The sequence below is a fragment of the Capra hircus genome, chromosome 7 (assembly GCF_001704415.2).
Source record: "Capra hircus breed San Clemente chromosome 7, ASM170441v1, whole genome shotgun sequence".
Lineage (NCBI taxonomy): Eukaryota > Metazoa > Chordata > Mammalia > Artiodactyla > Bovidae > Capra > Capra hircus.
Genome location: NC_030814.1, coordinates 64573502 through 64597963, shown reverse-complemented (window position 1 = coordinate 64597963; position 24462 = coordinate 64573502). Strand labels below are relative to the sequence as shown.

At 36.4% G+C, this 24462-nt stretch overlaps 1 protein-coding gene across 2 annotated transcripts in view; it reads right to left on the bottom strand.

Annotated features, from left to right (window-relative positions):
* Positions 478 to 24462, bottom strand: part of CDKL3 (cyclin dependent kinase like 3) — a 32347-nt gene continuing 8362 nt past the window's right edge. Inside the window, exons 3-12 of one of the 2 annotated variants that reach the window (XM_005682941.2) lie at positions 18178 to 18356; positions 16847 to 16959; positions 15252 to 15391; positions 10755 to 10843; positions 8237 to 8390; positions 7802 to 8130; positions 6406 to 6496; positions 4874 to 5036; positions 3734 to 3831; positions 478 to 764 (exon numbers count right to left, since the gene is read on the bottom strand). In XM_005682941.2, coding sequence (XP_005682998.1) covers positions 705 to 764; positions 3734 to 3831; positions 4874 to 5036; positions 6406 to 6496; positions 7802 to 8130; positions 8237 to 8390; positions 10755 to 10843; positions 15252 to 15391; positions 16847 to 16959; positions 18178 to 18356 — 1416 coding nt within the window. In that variant the 3' untranslated portion in view covers positions 478 to 704. Of the gene's footprint in view, positions 765 to 1451; positions 1509 to 3733; positions 3832 to 4873; positions 5037 to 6405; positions 6497 to 7801; positions 8131 to 8236; positions 8391 to 10754; positions 10844 to 15251; positions 15392 to 16846; positions 16960 to 18177; positions 18357 to 24462 lie in introns of those variants that run through there. The other variant, XM_018051729.1, reaches the window with a different exon arrangement.

Genomic DNA, 24462 nt, shown 5'->3' with positions numbered 1-24462 from the left:
TGGTAAATACAAAATCAGGCAGAGTCTTGGTAAAATACCAAACAATCTCATTTTGTTTTTTGAATAATATGACAACCAAGAATTTTGGTAGTGTTTCTCTTCTGGGTCATACATAAATAGAAAAAGTTTGTACTACATAAAAGGTACTATCAGATTGAACTAGGAAACTGAAAGAGTGCTGGCAGTTGTTTAAAGGAATTTTAAAAATTAACATTTAATACGATATAATTTTGATACTTTATAAGTATTATAAATGCTTTTATAGCTAATTAACAGAACATTTTTAATCATGTAATGGACTACTTTTTTAAAAAATGTCAGACATTTCATTAAGAACTCACTTCAGGAAGCTAGAGCATTCTAGAAAAAAACTGACACTTATATTATATGACTAGCAGAGGGCAGAGATCAGTAGAAATACAGTATGGGTCATATGACAGGATGTATTACCTACTCAGTAATGATGGCAAGTAAAAAAGCACGTAGAGAGGAGATGACTTTATAATTCCAAATCATAACATCACATCAACAGAATTTTTAGAAGAAAGAAGAAAACTATGAATGGTTTGCTAACAAAACAAAGTTGGATGATGCTACTATGGACTAACTACTGTTGTAACAGCTCATGTTACGTTTCTGTTGTATATAAAATTAAAAGGGAAGACTTGCCAATTGGTATTTTTTAAGATTTAAAAGAGAAGACACTACCAGGAAAAAAGTCTGTTCCTCTTCAAATTCTTCCCCTTACAATGGCCATCTCCATCCTAAAATCAGAAACCAAGCCAGTAAGAACCAGGGATAAGAATATAAATACATGTTGCCAAAACTTTGACCGTATAAATGTTAAATTATACATAACAATATATTCTATATAAACTACTAAATGATAAACATGCTGGTCAAGCCAAAAGATTTCCTTCAAGACTCGGCTCAATTTCCATCGTTTTAAACATGTTTCATGATATGTTCAATTAAATACTGCTCCAGAATGTCCAATGTAAAACCAAACACATGTTTCATGTTATCTAGTGTACTTGCTTGCTCAGAGATGTCTGGTTCTCCCAGACATTGGAATCTCATTTTACACATTTAGAAATCTTTCTATCTATAAAGTTCTGAACCAAAGCTAAGAATGACCAGTAATCAAACATGACTGAGATAACAGGTCATGAAATAAAATTATATGGCCAAACATAAGCTGTAGTTTTATTAGGATGTACCAGTCAGGCAATTTTTATAAAGTAATGTTCAAATTAAGAAAACATGAAACATTTATAGATTAATAAATTTAAAAACAAATTTAGGTTGAGTTTACACATAACTACACAGGATTTACGATCTATCTGTAGAATTCTCTAGTCAACATTTTTGTGTATGTAATATTAATAAAAAGGATTTTTTTTAACCATACAGTGTGATTCTGGGGTTCCCTGAATTTTCAGCTGCTGCATTTTCTACTCTACATCTGGCAGGTTCTTCTTCCTTTCAGTTTGTGCATTTCCTGTATTCTAAAAAGTAAATAGAAACAGGACCTTAGTTGAGGAAACGGTGAGTCTTTGGCTAAGGAAATACAGCCACAGATAAGTACTTGGCTTTGCACCTGGGAGCTATTTTATAAGGCCCAGGGAGACTATTTAGCAAAGGGTCCTTATTACCATCCTAAGACAGAACTGAAGGGGGCTCTTCTGCGGACTCTTCTTTCCTGCCTCACTCAGCAGTAATGGGAATTTCTCTCTAGGTCATAGCATCTATTGAATACATGTCTACACTGTTAACTGGGAAGTGCCTGGATATGATTTAGTAAGTCAGAAACAAATCTGTGGATAGAACAAATAAGCTGCCATTCCCTGTCTTAAGTTTTTAAAAACATATCATATTCTCTCATGCTCTAAATTAACAACCTATCAACCTGAAATTTAGGACATTTTCTTAATTCTGAGATTAATTTATTAAAAGCATTTGAATCAGCCTCATAGGTAATTTCGGAGAAGGCAATGGCAACCCACTCCAGTACTCTTGCCTGGAAAATCCCATGGGCGGAGGAGCCTGGTAGGCTGCAGTCCATGGGGTCGCTGAGAGTCAGACACGACTGAGCGACTTCACTTTCACTTTTCACTTTCATGCATTGGAGAAGGAAATGGCAACCCACTCCTGTGTTCTTGCCTGGAGAATCCCGGGGATGGGGGAGCCTGGTGGGCTGCCGTCTCTGGGGTCGCACAGAGTCGGGCACGACTGAAGAGACTCAGCAGCAGCAGCATATGTAATTTCTGTCACTTGTCAGAACTGCATTTGAATGATTAGTGTTGGGTTGGGTTTTTCCTTACCATCTTGTAGAAACTATCTAAACAAACTTTTTGGCCAATCTGATACATATAAACTATTATTATCATTGATGACTTCTGGATATTTCTAATAACAACAACTGTTTCACTGTTACTCTTTAAAAGATCATCTTTTCAGGAGTTCTACATCATATGCACAAAAAGGGATTTTCCCTTCCTATTATGTATTTTTAAAATGTCAGAACTGTCTTGAGAGTTCCTTTCTTCCTGGATTAAAATGTAATTTTAGTTCTGAGGGCTTTCACAGTACAGTAGGACAAACACATGCAGCACATTACTAGTCTGCCCAAACTCAAGACCCTTAACTCATCCAATTATTCCAAAAGTGTACAAATGGTGTGCTGTTCAACACACTGTGACATCAGTAAGTCACCCAGGTTTAAAAGTTTGAAGTCACCTTATTCTTTTTTATAACAAACTAAAAGATGACCGTTAATGCCTTTCTTGTTCTATCTAGAAAATATTTCTTCTCTGCAAAACTGATTGTGGAGTTGTCAACAAGTTCAAGGCCAGGAATGAGGCATAAATGTCACTGTGAAAGTATATCTAACAGTGTCTGATAATTCTTACCTGAATGTTTTAGAAATAAATAGACTTGGTTAAAAATACCTTCTTACAAAAAAAATACCTTCTTACATAGTTTTAGATGATGGTTTCTATTTTCATAAGTTCCTAAAATTTCCTTAATAAGTATGTGCTAATTTTATCACAGATAAAAATGTAGTCAATTTTATTTAGAAAATAAGAAACCGAGATAACAAAGTTGATGACCTCACAGGTGTACAGGATAGAAGGCTGTTAATATAATTTAATTCAGTGGATGCTCAGCAGAATCCCTTTCCCTTAAAAGAATACCTTTAAAGAGTATTAATTTATAATAGATACTGATGGCTTCAAGATCCCCAAATAAAATTCAAGATTATCTGATACTTAGCTCAGAGCATATCTTTATGAAAATAGGACAGTAGTTAGAGAGCAGAGATGGGGGAATAAATCGGAGGGAAAAAAAGGAAGAAAAAGGCTAAAGACAAAATACATATGTCCTTGTGGCCAGGATACTCCTATGTTTATACCACTATTCCTTTCCTCTGGCATGGTTTACCTACCACCAAGTAGTATACATAACACACATACTATTTTCTCTGGGTAGCATATATTCAGTTACTCAACATTCAAATGAGGGTTCAAATTTACTACCCTCAAAAATAAAACATTTTTTAAAACCTTTACAATTGATTATTCTAGGAAAATATAGTTCTGTTTCTAGAGGTCAAAGATTACAGAATTTTGAAATTTTATCTAACTTTCCAACAGTAATAACTAAAATTATATACTAAGTCAAATGTTCTAAACATCATTACTTAGCAAAAGCTATCAATAAAAAGTTTTACCTCTTGTTTTTCTTGATATTGATCTGCATTAAGTAAAGTTGGTATTTTAGATGAATCTGTTCTCTTTGATTCCCTCTTCAACACTTTTATCTGTTTCACTTTTGCAAAAATATATACGAGAACTTGTTACTCTTACCTTGAAATTTTACTTTCCTTTTCAAGAGTTTCAAATGGAAATTCTGATATCCACTAAAGTCAGTTTCTCAGTTTATTATAAAGGAACTAAACAAATCATGAGCTGTAATGGTATAAAATATCAGTCATAAATGATTTGTTATATAATTTTACAAATAGTCTACCAGTCTGTCCTCTAAATAAAGAAGACATTTACTTTTAAAATTCTGAGTATTACTGTTATGTGGATCAGATAATTCCTCTCGAGCTATGCCAAGTACTATTTTCTTGCTATTATATTATCTTTTCACAAGGTGTCACTGTTCTTCAAAGAAATGACTGCAAAAAAAATGAGCTTCATTTTATGAGCTCAATACATGTTATAAAATCTTAATCGACTAAATCCTTGAATGCCTGAAGCACACATACATCATTCCTGCTATTATATGGGCAAATTATCCCAGAAAAACAGAGGAAACTGCAATTGCCCTAGGTCATAAACCAAAAACGTCTCCCTCAAATACTATTCTAACATTTCAACAAAATTGAGCTAATAAAATTTTTACTTTTGAAAATTTTCTTAACCCTTCTTTAAAATTATCTCCTTTAAGTATTACCCTTTATTTGACTATGGAAAAAAAATTTTTTCATCAGCTGAAAATATTTTGCCTAGCAATATACTCCATTCTGGGGCTTCCTAGGTGGCGCTAGTGGTGAAGAACCTGTCTGCCAGTGCAGGAGATGTAAGAGATGTGGGTTCGATCCCTGGATCAGGAAGATCCCCCGGAGAAGGGCATGGAAACTCACTCCAGTATTCTTGCCTGGAGAACCCCATGGAGCCTGGAGGGCTACAGTCCATAGCTTCACACGGAGTCAGACACGACTGAAGGGACTGAGCATGCACGCACATACACACACGTACTTCTTTCTACCTAAATCATATTATAAATGTAAGTTATATTACCAGAAAAGGTTTTTTAAAATATTCTATCTGGAGATTTGTAAAACTATGCAACAAACGTGTACCTTCCATTCCTTTCATCTCCTTTGATTGTATTATGAAAGGCAATTCTGGGAAATGGAATTCTTTCCTGTCAGATCTGGAAAAATTCAGCTTCCTTTTGTTTCCATTTGCCATTTGGTCAGTTTGGCTGGTTCGCTCATTAAACACACACTTCTCCATTTGGCTCTAAAAAAAAAAAAAACCAAATAAACAAGAGTTAATTTGAAAAAAGGTGTGTAACTACTTGCTGGATGAGGAGCCAACAAATTTCAGCCTTTTGGATGGTGTAAGATGGGCATAAAAATTAGTCTTTGCAAGGTTATTTTAATAATTAAGAAGTAGAAGAGAGGGCTTTCCCTGGTGGCTCAGTGGTAAAGAATCCGCCTGCCAATGCAGAAGACAAGAGTCCAATCCCTGGTCCAGTAGAGTCCTCCGTGCCACGGAGCAGCCGAGCTGGTGCACCACAGCTACTGAGTCTGTGTCTGGAGCCCAAGAGCCGCAACTACTGAGCCCACATGCTCTAGAGCCCGTGCTCCACAACAAGAGAAGCCACTGCCGTGAGAGGCCCGAGCACTACAATTAGACAGTGGGCCCTGCTCGCTGCACCTGGAGAAAAATCTGTGCAATAAGAAGTCCGAGCACGGCCAAAGATAAAATAAATCATTTTTTCCAAAAAGACGTAGAAGAGCATATCATCAAACATATAAACGGATCAAACTCTAATAAAAATTTCATAAATTTTTTTAGCTTATTCAATGTTCTGAGAATAGTCTTGATCATGAGAACCACAGTCTCAACTTTTAATTTTTTATCCTATTCATTGCACTCTGATTTTGAACAAACTGCTCTGGTTCATTTTATTAATAACTTATTTTTCAATTTACAAAATGATGTGCTCTGAACACTGGGAAAAGCCAAAGGAAAAAATTACTTGTGAACTCAGCATTCTGGAAAAACTTTTGTGCTACCTGTTTTTGCTTATTTTATAACAAACGATAGAAACTTTCTTAGGTTAATGTAATGTACTGTCATGTAATGCTCAGTATCCCATTATGTGGATATATTCTAACATATTTAACCAGTCACTTGTTCTTGGATGGATGTGCTGTTTTCAATGTCTTATTATTATAAATAACACTGTTTCAATTATAAAGTAAACTATTTTCCTATGTGAAAAATGGGAAAATGAATGACACCAATTATGTTTTCTTGGGAAAAGTAAGATGTATTTATTTGGCAATTGCTCTTACTCTATAAAGTAAGATATTAAAATCATTTTTTGAAGTGAAAAAACAAAAAGTCTTGTGATTTTTAAAGGAAAATCTTACCTTTTTCCCCCCAAGTCACTCATTGAATACACAAATCAAGTAATAAGAAATTAACTAAAACTGTGAAAACATTAAGGAAATGATGACCTATTTTCACTCCAGGGTAAAAGGGAAAAATAAAAGCACATTAAATAAAATGTTAGAGCCCTAAAGACAAAGAAAAAGACACAGGGTGAGAGGATAATGTTGAAAGAGGATGTAATTTAATGATGAGGTTCTTGCCTTACTTGAGTGGAACCTGTATCCTCATGCCTGTTAGATATAACTTGTCCAATAGATTGTGAAGACGTACGTCTCTTTTTGGCTCTTTCAGTTAACCTATTATTTAAAAACAAATGAGAAGTTATTAGAACTCCTCAGAAATTCTTCTGTTTTAGCTTCAATAATGATAAGTTATACCATGGTAGTCTACTGTTTGAACACGTGCCAAAATGCAATTGTTAGTCCATAAGTACCAACAGCTCTAAGAGGAAAAAACAGCGGAGAACAACTCACTCGTGGCTAACATGCTCGTGACACCATGCTTTGGGTGGGGTTACTCCAGCTGGCCCACTTGGTCCTTTCTATCTGTTCTGAACCTGGACCTCTTAACTACTGGGTTCATGAATTTCTGAGCTTTTGACCAAGGCTAGTTTATAATTATGGTTATTACAACCATGGTTTGGGAGTTACCTCAAGAACGACTAACACTCGCTGTCTGTAGTCTGTTATATAGACATGTCCACTTGCCACCTCTGCAGACCACTAAGCTTCACAACTTAACAGCCCAAACCAGCCTGCTAGGATTGAACTAGTCTTCTAGGATGCTGAACCGAGCCTCCTACTCCATCTAGAGCCATGCTGCTGCTGCTAAGTCGCTTCAGTCGTGTCCGACTCTGTGCGACCCCATAGACGGCAGCCCACCAGGCTCCCCCGCCCCTGGGATTCTCCAGGCAAGAACACAGGAGCGGGTTGCCATTTCCTTCTCCAATGCATGAAAGTGAAAAGTGAAAGTGAAGTCAGTCAGATCTAGAGCCATAGCAGTTCCCTAAATTTAGAACTGGTCCTGATGCCTTGCTAGACAGACTCTTGCCATCCATTCGTCACACTGCCCTTGATTAATTAGGTTCATGGTACCAGTGTCTCAAATCTGTATTAGTAGTTGAATCTAAAATTGATCCAGTATGTTGTTTTTCTCCCAAAATATTTAACCTTGAAAAGCTATCTGACTACATAAGATTATTTTCAACTATCTTTTTTCCATTTAGATAATTTGCTACGATAGGAAAATAAAGCTTACTTTGCTATATAAAGGCACATCAATACCAAAAGTGAGGTCACATTACATTTTTCTCTTCAAATGGGAAGTAATTTTTCTGAGGGCCTTTTTTTCAAAATGAGGTTTTTGCAAACTGCATTAGTGCAAAACCACACATCTAGAGCATAGCCAAGAAAAGTTAAGTTCTTCTATAGCATTCATAAGAAGAATTTAGTAATGGCCCATTATATGACTATAATTTCAATACACCTTCCAATTCAGTTTATATACAGACATTACAAACTTGCTTCTTTGAAATACCATTATATAAAAACATTATAAAACTTAGGTCCATTTCCTTCTGTTTATTTTCTGTTAAAACTCACCTTGAATTGGAGTGGGAGAGATCTGAATTGGGATTTGAAGCCATCAAGTTACTGCTAGTTAGATTGATGGGTGGCATTACCATACTACCCCCAGCACATGGATCGTCTTTCATGCCTATAGTGTTAGTGCTGGGATTGACAGGGTTTGGTGGCTCACTGATTACAGGTTTTGTATCTTGAGACATAGTATGAGCAGTTTTAGCTGCAACCTGTTGACAATGTCCACCTTCACACACTATCTTTTTTGGTTCTAAGATATCTCCTTTTCCTCCTTTAACTTTAGTAACTCTGACTTTGATCTCCTTGGGCTTTTTCTCTTTTTCCAATTCCTAGAATAGATACATCCAAAATCTGAGTCAGGAGAACAGTTATTTTTATCACGAGAGTACTAACTATAATACAGTTATACTAGCTAAAAATAAGACCAGTTTTTACCTTTCCCCAAACTGAAATATTCTGCAGTGTATTGGTATAAATTGTTTTTCTTTCTTCTTTCATAAACTCATTTTCTTTAGAATTCTCTTTTGGTTTTATGAATGAATTGACCTTTGCTTCTTGTAGCAATTTAGCTTTCAGTTCTGGTATGAATCTGATAAAACAAGCAAAATCAAATAATTTTATGTAGATACTGTTTAATCTTTAAAAGACCTTTTAATCAATTAATTTACATCTGAGCTACAGCATAAATAAGTTATCAGTAATGTATGCCAAGAGATGACACAATATTTATCTAATACAGGTTGTTTCTTGGTAAAGATACATCTTTCAACAATTTCTCCATGGTAATTTACTATTAATAAAACTTTCACAAGATAGACATATGAATTAGTTTTCTTTTGTGATGTAAAGCTTACTTAATAAAAGCACTGCTTTCAATTCAATTCAATTCAATAAATGTACTATTCTCTTTAAAGAAGACTCAGGCCACTTTGTCCCTTTTAAGTCCTGTTCTTTTAATAGGACTTAAAAGATGAACTAGTTTCTAAAATTTTACTCTAGAGAAATATTTTTTGAATTAGAATACATCAATACTGAAGCGAGATTGTTTTGGCTTTAGGTTGGCTTAAATATATATATTAATTTATTTATTTTTGGCTGTACCGGGTCTTCATTGCTGCACATTGCTTCTCTAGTTGCCCTTCTAGTAGAGAGGGGTTACTCTCTAGTTGCGGCGTATGGACTTCTCTCATTGTAGCTGCTTCTCTTGTTGCGGAGCACGGCCTCTTGGGCACACAGGCTTCAGCTGTTGTGGCACGGAACATGGGCTCAGTCGCCCTGCAGCCTGTGGAATCTTCCTGGACCAGGGATCGGACCCATGTCTCCTGCACTGGCAGGCAGATTCTTAACCCCGGGACCGCTATGGAAGTCCAAGTTTGGCTTTGTATAAAAGTTACTTATTTTTAAATAGAAAGTCCAATTTGTATGGCTCAAAACTCAAAAACTTTATACTGAAAAGTTCTCCTTTCCACCCTTTTCCCCGAGCTACACAGTTTCCTTTCTTGAAGCAGCTGCTGCTATCAGTTTGAGACTGAATAAGTTCTACCATGAATGAAATCTTCCCTAGAATTATAGTAAAAGGGTAAGTGTGAGATGAAGGAAAAAAAAAAAAAACCAACAGTGTGATTAGTTTGGCTGAATAAGAAAATGGCATATTTCTGTTAAAATTTCCTTGCTTTGTGGAACTTAAGAACTTTCACCCTGTGACAGTAAAATCCTAATAGTTAAATACCCAAGAGAAATCAAATGAGTCTATATAGAATTGACAGGAAGCAACTCTTTTATTCAATAACTGATACTTCTCATCAATGGCATTTTAATATATTTTCTCATTTTCTGTTTTAGAATAAAATTCTTGAAATGCTTCAGGTTCTACTTACTCACAACAGTTCCCTTTTCTTTGACTTTTTCTACTTCAGTCTATTCTCTATGGAGGTCCTGGACTTTCCTATGCCTGATCTTAACTCCAACACATTTTAAATTGATATTTATGTTTCTGCCTCATACTCCAAGGCAAACAATAGTTTTGCAATTAATAAACTTTTCCTGTTTCTTTCAAAGCCCAAATAGAAAATGGTAGTTTTTTTTAAAGAAGCATGGCTGATTTATGAATCCACATTGTTAACATATATTTTAGATACAATGTGGGACAGAGAAAGGCTTTAAGAGCCATGGTCCCTGTCTTCAGGGAACTTCCAGTTTGGTGGGGAGAATAAAACAACAGGAACTGCAACAGATAATAAGTAAAGCAGAGAAAAAAATCATCTGAGAAATGAATGCTAATTATAATATATAGGTCAGAGATGCTGTCAAGAGGAAAAACTGGACTATTCTGAGTCAGGGTTCTAAGTGGAAACAAGGCTAAAAAATATTGATGGTCTATTTAATGTTATCTCTGCACTATAGTTGGAGAAGGCAATGGCACCCCACTCCAGTACTCTTGCCTGGAAAAATCCCATGGACGGAGGAGCCTGATGGGTTGCAGTCCATAGGGTCACTAAGAGTCGGACACGACTGAGCGACTTTGCTTTCACTTTTCACTTTCATGTACTGGAGAAGGAAATGGCAACCTACTCCAGTGTCCTTGCCTGGAGAATCCCAGGGACGGGGGAGCCTGGTGGGAGGCCATCTGTGGGGTTGCACAGAGTCAGACACGACTGAAGCAACTTAGCAGCAGCAGCTGCCCTATAGTAAGAATTGACAAATGCATGTGAAGAGCTTAGCTCACTATCTAGGACATAGTAACTGTGCAATAAATGTTAACTGCACTATTTTTCTTAGTAGTTTTCACCATGACAGCTGCAAGTCTACCATATATCTAGTCAATACAAAAACTCAGTAAGTTTTTGATAAACTGAATTCTTCTGTGTAACATTAACCTATGTAGCAATTTTCATGCTAGTAAAATTTCCTAATACAAAACACGAAAAAGTCCCCACTCACTCAAAATGCTTACTTTTCAATAAATCCATCTCTAGTAAAATACTCATGATGCAAAAGATTGGTAGATGACATCCTCTCAGCAGGATCAATTTGTAAGCAAGCCTAGAAAATGAAATAAGATTCCATGTTAAACAAATTCTTAACATGTCTCCTTAAGGTAAATGTTAAATTTCACAAATGCAGGTATAATTAATTACCCGGAGCTAAAAGAGTTCTTGAAAAGATAGAATTAGACCTCAGGACTTTTTGACAGTGAGTTCTGACCACTTGTTTCCGTAAGAAATTTGTACTTGTAAAGCAACACTACAGGTTAAATGTCCTATTTCTAGCCAAAACAGAAGTCAGTCTATTTCTGCTGGAATTAGTAGGAATTATTTAGCTCATTTTGGTCCTCTTATTCAGCCCTGTAAGGAAGAAAGTTCATGACTTATCATTTCCATTTTATAGAGCTAGAAGCATGTTTAGTAATTTGCCAAACTAGAATTTTAACTCATATTGTCTGATTCCTAATTCAATGCTTTTCATATGGCATAAAACAATTTCACAAGTATCCATGCCCCCAAATCCTTCAATAACCCATTATCAGAACAGCTATTTTCTGCTTCTCTTCACTTGGGATTACTTCAACTGAGAACCAAAAAAAACCCCTACAAAACAAAGAGACAGTGAAGTAAGAGTATCAGAAAATAAGTTGTATATAATGACTCTACATATAATTAATCATAATTAGAATACATTAATCCAAATATTAAAGACATAATTTGAATAAAAGCCATTTGCCTGATAATTTTCATTCTTCCTCCAAAAGAAGGCAAAACATACTAATAATAGGTAACTTTTATTTATGTTTATTATGTGTTTGTCATATAACACTCTATCTAGTCTTTTCCTATTGCCTGATCCCAACAACAACCCTGCAAGATGGGTACTACTACTATCCTCATTGTACAGATGAGGAGACTAAGGCCCAAAGAGGACAAGTAATTGGTCTAAGATCTCATAAATGGAAACAATAGTTAAAATCCAGAATGTACAAAGTAATTGCATATAACATTACACTTCTGATTATTTCACAAAGTCTAGTTTAAATTGATTGACAGACAAAGTTATAGAGATCTGCTATACAAGAATTTGCTTATAGTTAACAATATCACACTGTACATTTTAAAATTTGGTTAAGAGGATAGATTTTATGTTGTGTGGTTCTATTTTTTTACCACAATTTTTAAAAATTGACTCATAAAGTCTATTTTCGTCTTTATGATGTGAGAATAGTCATATCCTTAAGACAAACTAGCTAAAAGCATGTGCTTATTTTAGAACATTAATAGTTACCCATCAATAAAACTTAGGAAGAAAAAAGCTAAAAGGTCACAGCCAATTGGAAGCAGATAAATATTCCTTCTGTAAACAGTATAATTTACAGAATTTAAACGTTTGCCCTGGTTTGGAAAATGTAAAATATGACACTTTGAGAAACAGACTGGCTGTTGTCCCTCCTAAAATAAAAACACACACCTACACGAAGACTTAGAAGTGAATGTCAACAGCAATTTTACTTGTAGTAGCCAAAAAGAGGAAAAAACCCAAAACAGGGAAACAGATTTTTTTTTAAAAGTGTGATATGTTCATACATGGAATATTACTCAGCAATAAAAAGGAATAAACTACTGATACACACAAAAACATGAACTGAATCTCTAGGCTATACGCTGAGTTAAAAAAGACTGACATGAAAGAATATATACACTGTTTGATTCCATTTACAGACTATTCTAGAAAATATAAACTATAGTGGAAAATAAATCAGTGGTTATTTAGGGACAGGAATGAAGGGAAAGTTGGATGACAAAAGGATGCAAGGACATTTTGGGAAGTGATGGAAATTTTAGGTATGTTGATTGTAGTGGTGGTTTTACAGGTATGTATACATTTACCCAAACTCATCAAATTGTACATCTGAAATCATGTAGTTTACTGTATAGAAATTATACCATTATAATATTGTTTAAAAATTTTAAATCTAGGGGAAAAAATACATGCTCTACACCAGGTATTAAGATGTATTTTAGGAAATTCTTTGGCGGTCCAGTGGTTAGGACTCAGCGCTTTCACTGCCAGGGCCCAGGTTCAATCACTGGTTGGGGAACTAAGATCCCACAAGCTGCATGGTGTGACCAAAAAAAAAAAATGTATTTGAAAGTTATAATAATCAAAATTGTACTTGTAATAGAATAAGGAGAGAAATCATTGAAATACAAATATACCTCAGCATGTATAAGCAATCTGTCTATGATAAATGTGGCATTCCAAATCACTGGATTATTCAAGTTGAAAAAAGTATTTAGAATATATAAAACAGGACACTAATATGATTATTTGGCAAGTCAATGTAAAAGTATACTTTAAATCACAAATAGTTTAAGGATTCTTAAAATAAGAACTACAAATGACCAATTAATGTCAGTAACATGCCCAATTTCCCCGTAATGAAGGAAGTGCAATTTTTAAAAATATACTGTATCTCTAGTTAATTAAGTTGCAAATATTTTTAATATTATAATATTCAATGTTAGATTGAGAATACAGATTTATACCCAATGCTACTTGAGTATAAATCTATGAAATCTTTCTGGAGGAAAAAATAGCAAGATATACCAAAAGTCCTAACAAGTATAAACCCTTTGGTCTACCAGTCACACTTCTAGGAATTTATCCCAAGCAAATAATACCACAAGCTCATACAGACATATAAAAGATGTTTACTGCAGCATCTTTACCAATAAGGAAAAAACTTGAAACCTAGTGTCCAAAATTTCAAGATAAACTATGGTATAGTCACACAATGAAACACTATGCAAACACTAAAATTATGACACAGCTCCATATTTACTGACATGGCAGTGTGCTTAAACTATAATGCTGCTGCTGCTGCTGCTGCTGCTAAGTCGCTTCAGTCACGTCCGACTCTGTGCGACCCCATAGACTATAATGCTAAGTGAAAATAAACAGGTTACATAGCAGTGTATAAAGTAAGACAGGGCTTCCCAGGTGGCTCAGTGGCAAAGAAACCGCCTGCCAATGCAGCAGATGTGGGTTCCATCCCTGAGTGGGGAAGATCCCCTCAAGAAGGAAATGGCAACGCATTTCTGTATTCTTGCCTGGGAAATCCCATGGACAGAGGAGCCTGGAAGGCTACAGTCCATGGGGTCACAAAAGAGTCAAACAGGACTTAGTGACTAAACAACAATAAAGTATGACACCTTTTAAAAAGCATAAACTGTTACACATGTATTTGGTTGGGAAAAGTATATAAACCAAAACATCAACAGTAATTTTTCCTGGATTGCAGGGGTTGGGAAAATGTTAACTTCTCTATCAAGTATTCTATTTTTTTATGATCATTATGTATTCTTTGTAAAATCAAAACTATGACATGAAAAAAAAGAAATTAAAGTGGAAAATGTAGCAAAAAACTGATCCTTTAATAAACTCTAGTTCTTTACAGTTACCAAAGAAATAACTTTCTTCCTTTGATAAGTCTTTAGGTGTTACATGTCATGTTTAGTTTTATCTAAAAGACAGCAACAACAGTTAACATTAACAACATTTGTTGACAGCTTATTCTAGGCTTTGTGCTAAGAACATTTCTACCATTAGCTCATTTTATCCTCCAGCTCCAGAAAATAAATATTGTTAATGTTGTTTTATAACTCAGTAAACTGAGGCATGGAGATTGACTTGCTCAAGTTTATGGAGCTAATTAGTAACAGAGCTGGGTTTTAAAAAAATTTCATGTGAATTCAGAGCCCTCTCTCATAAACACCATGCTATACTTGCTTTGAAGTCAGATTACCACTTTTTTTAAGGGCTGTATATTAGAAGTAAGACAAGTTAATTGACCCTGGGAAAGAAAATTGGCTGGGAAGAGAAAATAAACAGAAGCAAGTAGCTCTCTCACTTCTTGAATTCTATTCTAAGTATGCTGGTATATTTATTATGCAGTTCAAAATAAAATTTAAATTTTAAACTAATTTAAAAGTGCTATATAATGTTTTTGTTTTCTCCAAATCAACCTGAATTTTGGCACTGGTATATCCTCAAACTACATTACAACTATAGCTGCCAATGCCTCGACATACCTTAGAATATCACTGTACAAGGAAGAAATCTCTTGGGTAGCTGCTGGGAAGACTGGCTGTTAAGAGGTGTTGATCAACATGGTAAGTCCTTAACATTTTCCAGTTTATCCTTAAAATTTTCCAGTTTATCAATAAAATTGGAATTAACAAAAAAGAATAGACTGGATTATCCCAGGGGCCTTTCAATTCTAACAGTCTGTGACTTTTAACTTCTCTGAACTAAATACATAAACACAGAAGAATATAGTAACTTTGAACAGTTAATATTACTCCAGGAATCCTTTTGGAATTTCATTAAAGTCATATCTTAAACTGTATTATAATTTATGCAAATTTCCAAGAAACAAGTCCTTAATCTCTTAACATACATGAACTATGTCAGCCAACAATCCATTTAGCTTTGGGTATTTTTTTCTTGCACTTTTGGGATGTTGAACTTGAGGAAGGACCACCCCAGCAAAAATGGGACTCTTGGAAAAGATATTCTGCAAGTGAGGTGTCAAATTGCCTGAAAAGAGAAAAAAATACATACATAAGAAAACAGGGATATTATTCTACAATCAAAATAATCAAATTGTTATGTTGTCTGCATCAAATTACTGAAAGAAAGAATAACAATTAAGTTCTCTCAATTTTTTAAAATTGAACAAGAAACTATCTTCTGAATATAGCATAAGGAACTATCTTCTGAATACAGCATAAAAAAGTGAGTTCCCCAGTAATCTGTTGATAGCACATAGGCAGTAGAGAATAAAAAACCACAGGTGCATTTTCTTTTTTCAAAATACAAGACATGATATATAATGCTATTAGAAAAGGCACATTCAAACTTTTATGTGTTTCCATAAGGGTATCAAAATGGTTTATCTAGCAAGTGGTCATCGGCAAAGTCTTATTCAAAACAGCTAAAATACTAAAATTATATAGAAATAGAAATATTGTAAAGAAAAAACAAGGCTATAGATTAGTAGCAGAATGTAGAGAACTATGAATAGGACCGGAAAGAGCTAAGTTCTACCACTAGTTTTGCTCTTAACTAGTTCTGTGACCTTGGGCAAATCTTCCCTTTCTATATCTTCGTTTTCTCATTTGTAAAATGACAAAACTGATCCCATCATCTCTAGAGTTCTCTCACCATTAATCTCATAACCAGAATTTTAAATATGACAGAAAAAAGTATGATGCTTTAAGGGTCTGAACTGTATCTTTAACCAATATTTATCCAGATTCACAGTTTTTAGAGTTGTTCAAAGTACCTTCCTCATGATCCTGTAATTATATGTTTATGTATAGCTTTCTCATCACAAAATAGGTTGCTCAAGCTCCTCAATCAAAAATATATCTTTGAAACCCCATGAGCAACATTAACCATGAAAATGTTTGGGTAGTCAAAGCAGATCATCAAATAATTCAGCTATCATCAAACATATTTTTGAATAAGATATTTAGCTATCTGCTTATCTACTGTGGTTAATAAAAGTTTTCTTAGTAAACAACTGGTTTTCTATTTCCAAGCACTTTAAAAGAGCACCAAAATCAATTTCTATTATTTAAAAGTCCTCTTTGAAAGAGGCAAATATTTGTAGAAGCCAAAATTTTATAAAAACTTTCAGACAAACTGAAGTAGGTTCCTATTTTACTATTTTTCTTAGTATCAACCATCAACATGGTACAGCTATTTGCATCCAGGACAGGGAGGCCTGGCGTGCTGCGATTCATGGGGTCGCAAAGAGTCGGACACAACTGAGCGACTGAATTGAACTGAACTGAAAAAAATATATTATTTTCAAAAACAGAATTTTTCTACCTTTTTTTTTATTAGCCCAAAGCATCCATCTACTTTCATCTATCAAAACAATATGCTTCTTTATTCTTACAAAGATAGACTAAATTTGAAAATCAAGCAGAATTTATCTGAAAACACTTATTTAGGCATTTAACAGTACATTTCAGTAATACCTACCTACTTTTAAAACAATTTTATGAAGTAAATCCAAATCAGAGCTGCTAGGAAGATAGGGATTTCCAGTGGCCATCTCAATGATCATACAGCCCAAAGCCCAGATATCCACAGGTCTGAAACAGATGAGAATAAATCACTCTTTCATGGAGAAATATATAAAACATCTTTTCTTAAAAACCTTTTTTTTTGGCTATGCTGTGCGACTTTGCAGGATCTTAGTTACCCAACCAGTGATTGAACCTATGTCCATGACCTTGTCTTACACCACTTATAAAAATTGACTCAAAATGGATGGAAGACTCAAATCTAAGAACTAGAACTATAAACCTCTTAAAACAGAGGCGTTTCACAGTCTTGGATTTGGCAAAACCAAAAGCGTAAAAACAGACAGAATGAACTTCATTGAAATTAAAAACTCTGTTTCTCTAATGATACACACCATCAAGAAAATCAAGAGGCATCTAAATAAGAGAAAATATCTGCAAACAAGTATCTGATAAGGAATTTATATCCAGATATACAAAGAATTCTTACAATTTAATAATAAAAAGCCAGTCTAATTTTAAAAGGGCTAAGGATCTGAATAAAAATTTCTCCAAGGAAGCTATATAAATGGTCAATAAGCACATAAAAAGATCAACAATGAAGTCCAAAAATCATTATTTATCAAAGAAATGGAAATCAAACCCATAAGGAGATACCACTTTACACTGATAAGGATAACTAGAATCCAAAAGTCAGATAATCAGTGCTGGTGAGGATACGGAGGAATTTGTAACCCTCACACTCTTGATGGTGTCTTTACATTCTTCAGCATTCATTATTTGTTTATTAGATTGTTGTTTCCTATACTATTTTTACTGATTCACAATAGACTGAGGCCTTTCTACTTTTTGAAATATCTAGTACAATTTAAAAATTAGTATTTGTCAGTGTTTGCAAAGACTTTGCCATACTCAGGAACTAGGAAACTTGTGATAACACTGGCAGAATAGATTTTAAAATCTTTGCAGAATCTAGAGTCTACAGAGAAGCAAGGAGGCCACTCTGTAAAGGGTGGGGCACAGCTTAAGGCAAGCACCGATGATAGCCAGAGGTTTCTGCATAAGTTTCCTGGGGCTGGGGCCACTCAGCTCCAGGGGGCAAGTGTGGCAACATCAATAGAAGCAGGATAGATGTCTAGGGTCTCTCTGCTCTATTTGGGGGTGTCCCTTTTCTATCGCAAGCCTAGATGCAGAAGGCAGAGTTTGTCAGTAGTTCAGGTAACAGATACACCGAGGGAAAAAAGAGATGGCTAGGAAAGGCCAGGCAGGATCCCCAACTATACATACTTTCCATAAGAGGTATCTTTTAATACTAATTCTGGAGCTCTATACCAGCGTGTGGCCACATAGTCCGTATAAACATCTCCAGGAGCTGCTAGCGTTCGTGCAAAGCCAAAATCACAGAGTTTAGTAATTCCTGATTGGGATACTAAAATATTCTCAGGTTTTATATCTCGATGAATGATCTAAAAAACAAACAGAAGATGTAATACATTAAAATGAGGTTTAATTATCTAGAAAATTTCTCAACAATTAAGAGAAAATCTAGCTAATTAAGATAGTAAAGTTATTTTCTTACCACATGCAAAGGATTAACTACACAGTGCAAAAATATGTAACTATAAATAGTTGTGTATGTGTGCTCAGTTGTGTCTGACTCTTCGTGCCCCACTGACTGTAGCCCACTAAGCTCCTCTGTGCATGGTATTTTCCAGGCAAGAATACTGTAGTGGGTTGCTATTTTCTACTCCAGGGGATCGTCCCAACCCCTTGAAAAGATAATAATGAAGGTAATACTGAAAAGATAAATCGCATTCCTAAGAGAAAAAGTAATAAAAAAGAACTTAATTGAAAAAGTTTAACTTTCCATTAACCCTGTGTCACACTTCAGGTATTGCCCTTTGTCTCATTTCCTTCATAGCTAAACTTCTTGAAAACATTATTTTTACTTATTCACTTTCTGATCACTCATTCACTGCTCAAGTGGAAGGTGAGCAATCTGTCTTCTGCTCCCCCATTCAAACTGCCCTAGCAACTCTATTCAATGCTCTGCGGAGCCCTAAATGGGAAGGAAATTAAAAAATGTGGGAATATATATATATATATATATATATATATATATATATATATGATTCACTTTGCTGTGCAGCAGAAACTAACAATTTAAAACAACTATTTGCTTAGTGCCTTAGTTGTGTCTGACTCTCTGTGACCCCATGGACTGTAGGACACCAGGCTCCTCTGTCCAGGAAACTTTTCAGGCAAGAATATGGGAGTGGGGAGCCATTTTCTACTCCAGGGGATCTTTCTGACCCAGGGGTCAAACCCACATCTCTTACATCTCCTGCATTGGCAGGTGGATTTTTTACCAACTGTGCCACCTGGGAAGCTCGCAAAACAGCTATATTCCAATAAAAATTAATTTTAAAAAGTGTCCAGGCCAAAGTCATCAACAACTTCATTGTTGCTACATCCAACAGACACCCCTCGATACATATCTTGCCAGATGTGAAATGAAAATTGCTCAGTCGTGTCCTACTCTTTGCGACCCTCATGGACTATATATAGTCCATGGAATTCTCTGGGCCAGAATACTGGAGTTGGTAGCTGCCGTTCCCTTCCCCAGGGGATCTTCGTAACCCAGGGATCGAACACAGGTTTCCTGCATTGCAGGCGATTCTTTACCAGCTGAGCCACCAGGGAAGACCTCGTTAGATATCTTAGTGTAAAAATATAGCCAACCACTCCTGCATTCCCGACTTCTGGGACCAGTTTCCTCCAATGGCAGTTTGTTTTCCTCTGTCTGTAAATCTAGGGTTCTGGTCTTAGGCTTCCCTTCTCATGCATCTTCTTTCTTGCACAATCTCATCCACTTTTTTTTTTTGGCACTTTCTTGGTTATGGGAATACCATATTCTTTCGGGCTTCTTCCCACCTATTGGCTGTTTCATCTCAATCTCACCTACTCTTACAGGCCTTAGTAACTATCTATATACTAATGATTTCCATATTTCTATCTCTAACCAAGATACTTCTCTGGGTTTCCATAAGAAGTGGAAGCCTGCAAGAAGTCCCATAAGGCTGACCCACACACTACCACAAACTCAGATAATTAAAAACTAAATGGATTATCTTTTCCTCCAAACCCATTTGTTCTTAAGAGTCCTTTAGCTCAGTGAATGGAACCAACATTGACCTCAAGGCTCAAGCCAGAAATCAAGACACATTTCTCCCTCAGGTCCCATATTCTCTCCATCCACTTCTTTCCCTAGTTCAAGTTCCCTCAGCTCTCTTATCAAAATTATTATTTACTAAATGGTTTCCCTGAATTCCCTCTGATCCCCTCCCATTCATTGCCCACAACGAAACCTGAGTATTATTTTAAAATCATGTGTGTGATTATGGCACTCCTTCAAGGATTCCCCATGCCATAGGACAAATTTGAAGCTACGTAAAATGGCTGGTAAGGACTTAAAGGATTTGGCCTCTGCTCACATTCTCAGCCGTTCTTCCCTAGCCTATAGAATATTAGTTTCCCAATTTTCCAGCTTTGTGTCATCACTGTTTGCGTTTGCTAATGCTGTTCCAACTGCCTAGAACACTGCCTCGCCAACTATTTCCTTATGTCTCAGCTGAGATGTCTGCAATAAAGAGGTTCCTTTTATATATTATTCTACATTTCCTCCTTCACAGTTAATAATAATGCTTTATTATTATTTGCCTATTTACTTGTCATTCCCATTGGACAGTAAGTTCCATGAGGGTAAGATGTGTATCTGTTTTGTTCAGGCTATATCCCCCATGCCCAGTACAGTGCCTGAAACAATGAAGGCATTTAAAAACTTTATCAAATGTATTAAGCATACTCTCATCACCAGCAAAGTATCACAGCACAAGTGAAAATATCTTGGTGAGAGAATTCTGGGATCTTTCCTTTTTTATATAACTTATTGCTATAAGCTTTGGGGATTAGCTTTTGTTCTGCCTCAAGTCTTCCTCCTAATTGGCCAAATAATTATCTTAGGGTAATGAATCACCTTAAAGGCACCATCTGTAAAACTTTGTTAGTCCCTTTTTACTTTCACAACTTTTACTGAGTGACTACTACATGCCAGGTACTATACCAAGATCTGAGAATATAACATGAGCAAAAATAGACATGGAAAAGCGCTTTAAAATATCACTTTACATATTCTGCCTACTACACAGCTATGACCCTCCTCCTCAGTGCTCTAAACATGCATAAAGATACACTCAGTTGACACCCTAAGATGTTCACTCTTTTTAACAGTTAACACCCTGACTACATGCAGAATTTTGTTATCTTTGAGAATCAAGCACTCTCTGAATTCCAACTTCTAAAATTCAGTTTTAGCAACATCCTCTTTGGTCTTCCACAACCACACTGAGACCTCTATAAACATAGTATTTCTATGTGTTTAGATTTTCTCTAATTTTTCTCATCAATGTTTAATAGTTTTCAGTGTATTTATTTTCTCTAAGTATTTTATGTTTTTGATGTCATTACAGTGGTATTTTTAATTCAGTTTCTGAGTTTGCTAATACGCAGAAATACAAATAATTTTGGTATATTGATCTTCTATCCTACAATCTTCATAAACTTACAGCTTAGTTCTTTTAACTTTACTGTAGATTCCATAAAATTTTCTACAGAAATGATCATGTCATTTGTGAATAAAGACAGTTTTATTGCTCAAAACAAACAAACAGAGAGATACCACTTCACATCCACTGGGATAGTGATAATCGAAAGACAATAACAATACTGGGAGGACACAGAAAAACTGATACATTGTTGATGGGGATATAAAATGGTATAGCCACTTTGGAAAAAACAGTTTTGCAGTTTCTTCAAAACGTTAAAACATAACCTCACCATATGATCCACTGGTATTCTTGAGTTATCCTATTTTTATTCCCCACTCCCCAGTTCCTGGTAGATTTGTAGACCAACAGCCCCCAAATCATGGTGAAAACTAGCAGCCTAGTAGCCACCAGAGGAAGCTGTATCCCCTAGCTATAGGGTTGTATCTCCTCCAAAGCCCCATTCCCAGGTAACTATCATTATCTAACATGTCTGTCAGATTACTGGAAAATGCCACTAGAAGTCTTGTCTTCACTGACCTAACTCAGAGCTTGCCCAGGGCAAAGGGCCTTTGTCAGAAACAGTTAGCATCTACTAAATAACATTACTGGAGAAGGCAATGGCAACCCACTCCAGTGTTCTTGCCTGGAGAATCCCAGGGACAGAGGAGCCTGGTAGGCTGCCGTCTATGGGGTCGCACAGAGACGGACAAGACTGAAATGGCTTAGCAGCAGCAGCAGCAGTAGCAAATAACATTATAGCCACCTGAGGGAGCTATAACAGGACAAACAACAAGCTGACCAAAACACTTAATTAAAAAGAGAGGCTGGGAGTGAGATGTCCATAAAGGATTTGGAAAGTTCCAACATATTACTTAGAATCATGAAGGGTACATGCCCAGCTGTGCACACACTAGGAAAGACCTGAGATTGTCCCTAAGCTCTCAGTCAGTTCAGTCGCTCAGTCGTGTCCGACTCTTTGCGACCCCATGAATCGTAGCATGCCAGGCCTCCCTGTCCATCACCAACTCCCAGAGTTCACTCAGACTCGCATCGATCGAGTCCGTGATGCCATCCAGCCATCTCATCCTCGGTCGTCCCCTTCTTCTCCTGCCCCCAATCCCTCCCAGCATCAGAGTCTTTTCCAATGAGTCAACTCTTCGCATGAGGTGGCCAAAGTACTGGAGTTTCAGCTTTAGCATCATTCCTTTCAAAGAAATCCCAGGGTTGATCTCCTTCAGAATGGACTGGTTGGATCTCCTTGCAGTCCAAGGGACTCTCAAGAGTCTTCTCCAACACCACAGTTCAAAGTCTGGTGGAATTTAGGTTCTACACAAGCAAAAAGGGCTAAGTTGTAAACTCTCTGCCTAAACACTGAAGATATACCCCAACACAGAGAGAGAAGGAGCCTTCAGTAAATACCCAGTAAATATGGCTGAGAGATTTATTAGTTTCATGAGTTTAAGGAATTCTCTGTTCAAACATTAGCTGACCAGTAAGCTAACTGAGCAGATTTCAGTGGTCACATATGACAAACAATACAGACTTCACAAATTAGTTCAGGAAAATAACTAACAGTTACAACTGCAAACCTTGAGACATGGGAAATTCTGATCTCCAGATTGCCACAATGTATTATTTTACATGTCCAGTTCTCAACAAAAAATTATAAAATTTCCAAGAAAATTCCCCCAAAAAGGTGTGCAAAGGAAGATATATGCCCATGCATAAGGGGAAAAAGCAGTCAATAAGAAGCTTTGCCTGAAGAAGCCCAGATATAACCTGCAAGAAAAAGACTATTCAGTTCATTTCAGTTCAGTCGCTCAGTTGTGTCTGGCCCTTTGTGACTCCATGAACTGCAGCACGCCAGGCCTCCCTGTCCATCACCAACTCCCGGAGTCAACCCAAACTCATGTCCATCGAGTCGGTGATGCCATCCAACCATCTCATCCTCTGTCGTCCCCTTCTGCCCTCAATCTTTCCCAGCATCAGGGTCTTTTCAAATGAGTCAGCTCTTCGCATGAGGTGGCCAAAGTATTGGAGTTTCAGCTTCAACATCAGTCCTACCAGTGAACACCCATGACTGATTTCCTTTAGGATGGACTGGCTGGATCTCCTTGCAGTCCAAGGGACTCGCAAGAGTCTTCTCCAACACCATGGTTCAAAAGCATCAATTCTTCTGTGCTCAGCTTTTTTTATAGTCCAACTCTCACATCCATACATGACTACTGGAAAAACCATAGCCTTGACTAGATGGACATTTGTTGGCAAAATAATGTCTCTGCTTTTTAACATGCTGTCTAGGTTGGTCATAACTTTCCTTCCAAGGAGTAAGCATCTTTTAATTTCATGGCTGTAATCACCATCTGCACTGATTTTGGAGCCCCCCAAAATAAAGTCAGCTACTGTGTCCACTGTTTCCCCATCTACTTGCCATGAAGTGATGGGACCAGATGCCATGATCTTCATTTTCTGAATGTTGAGCTTTAAGCCAACTTTTTCACTCTCCTCTTTCACTTTCATCAAGAAGCTCTTTAGTTCTTCTTCACTTTCTGCCATAAGGGTGGTGTCATCTGCATATCTGAAGTTATTGATATTTCTCCCAGCAATCTTGATTCCAGCTTGTGCTTCTTCCAGCCCAGCGTTTCTCATGATGTACTCTGCATATAAGTTAAATAAGCAGGGCGACAATATACAGCCTTGATGTACTCCTTTTCCTCTTTGGAACCAGTCTGTTGTTCCATGTCCAGGTCTAACTGGTGCTTCCTGACCTGTATATAGGTTTCTTAAGAGGCAGGTCAGGTGGTCTGGTATTCCCATCTCTTTCAGAATTTTCCACAGTTTATTGTGATCCACACAGTCAAAGGCTTTGGCATAGTCAATAAAGCAGAAATAGATGTTTTTTGGAACTCTCTTGCTCTTTCCATGATCCAGTGGATGCTGGCAACTTGATCTCTGGTTCCTCTGC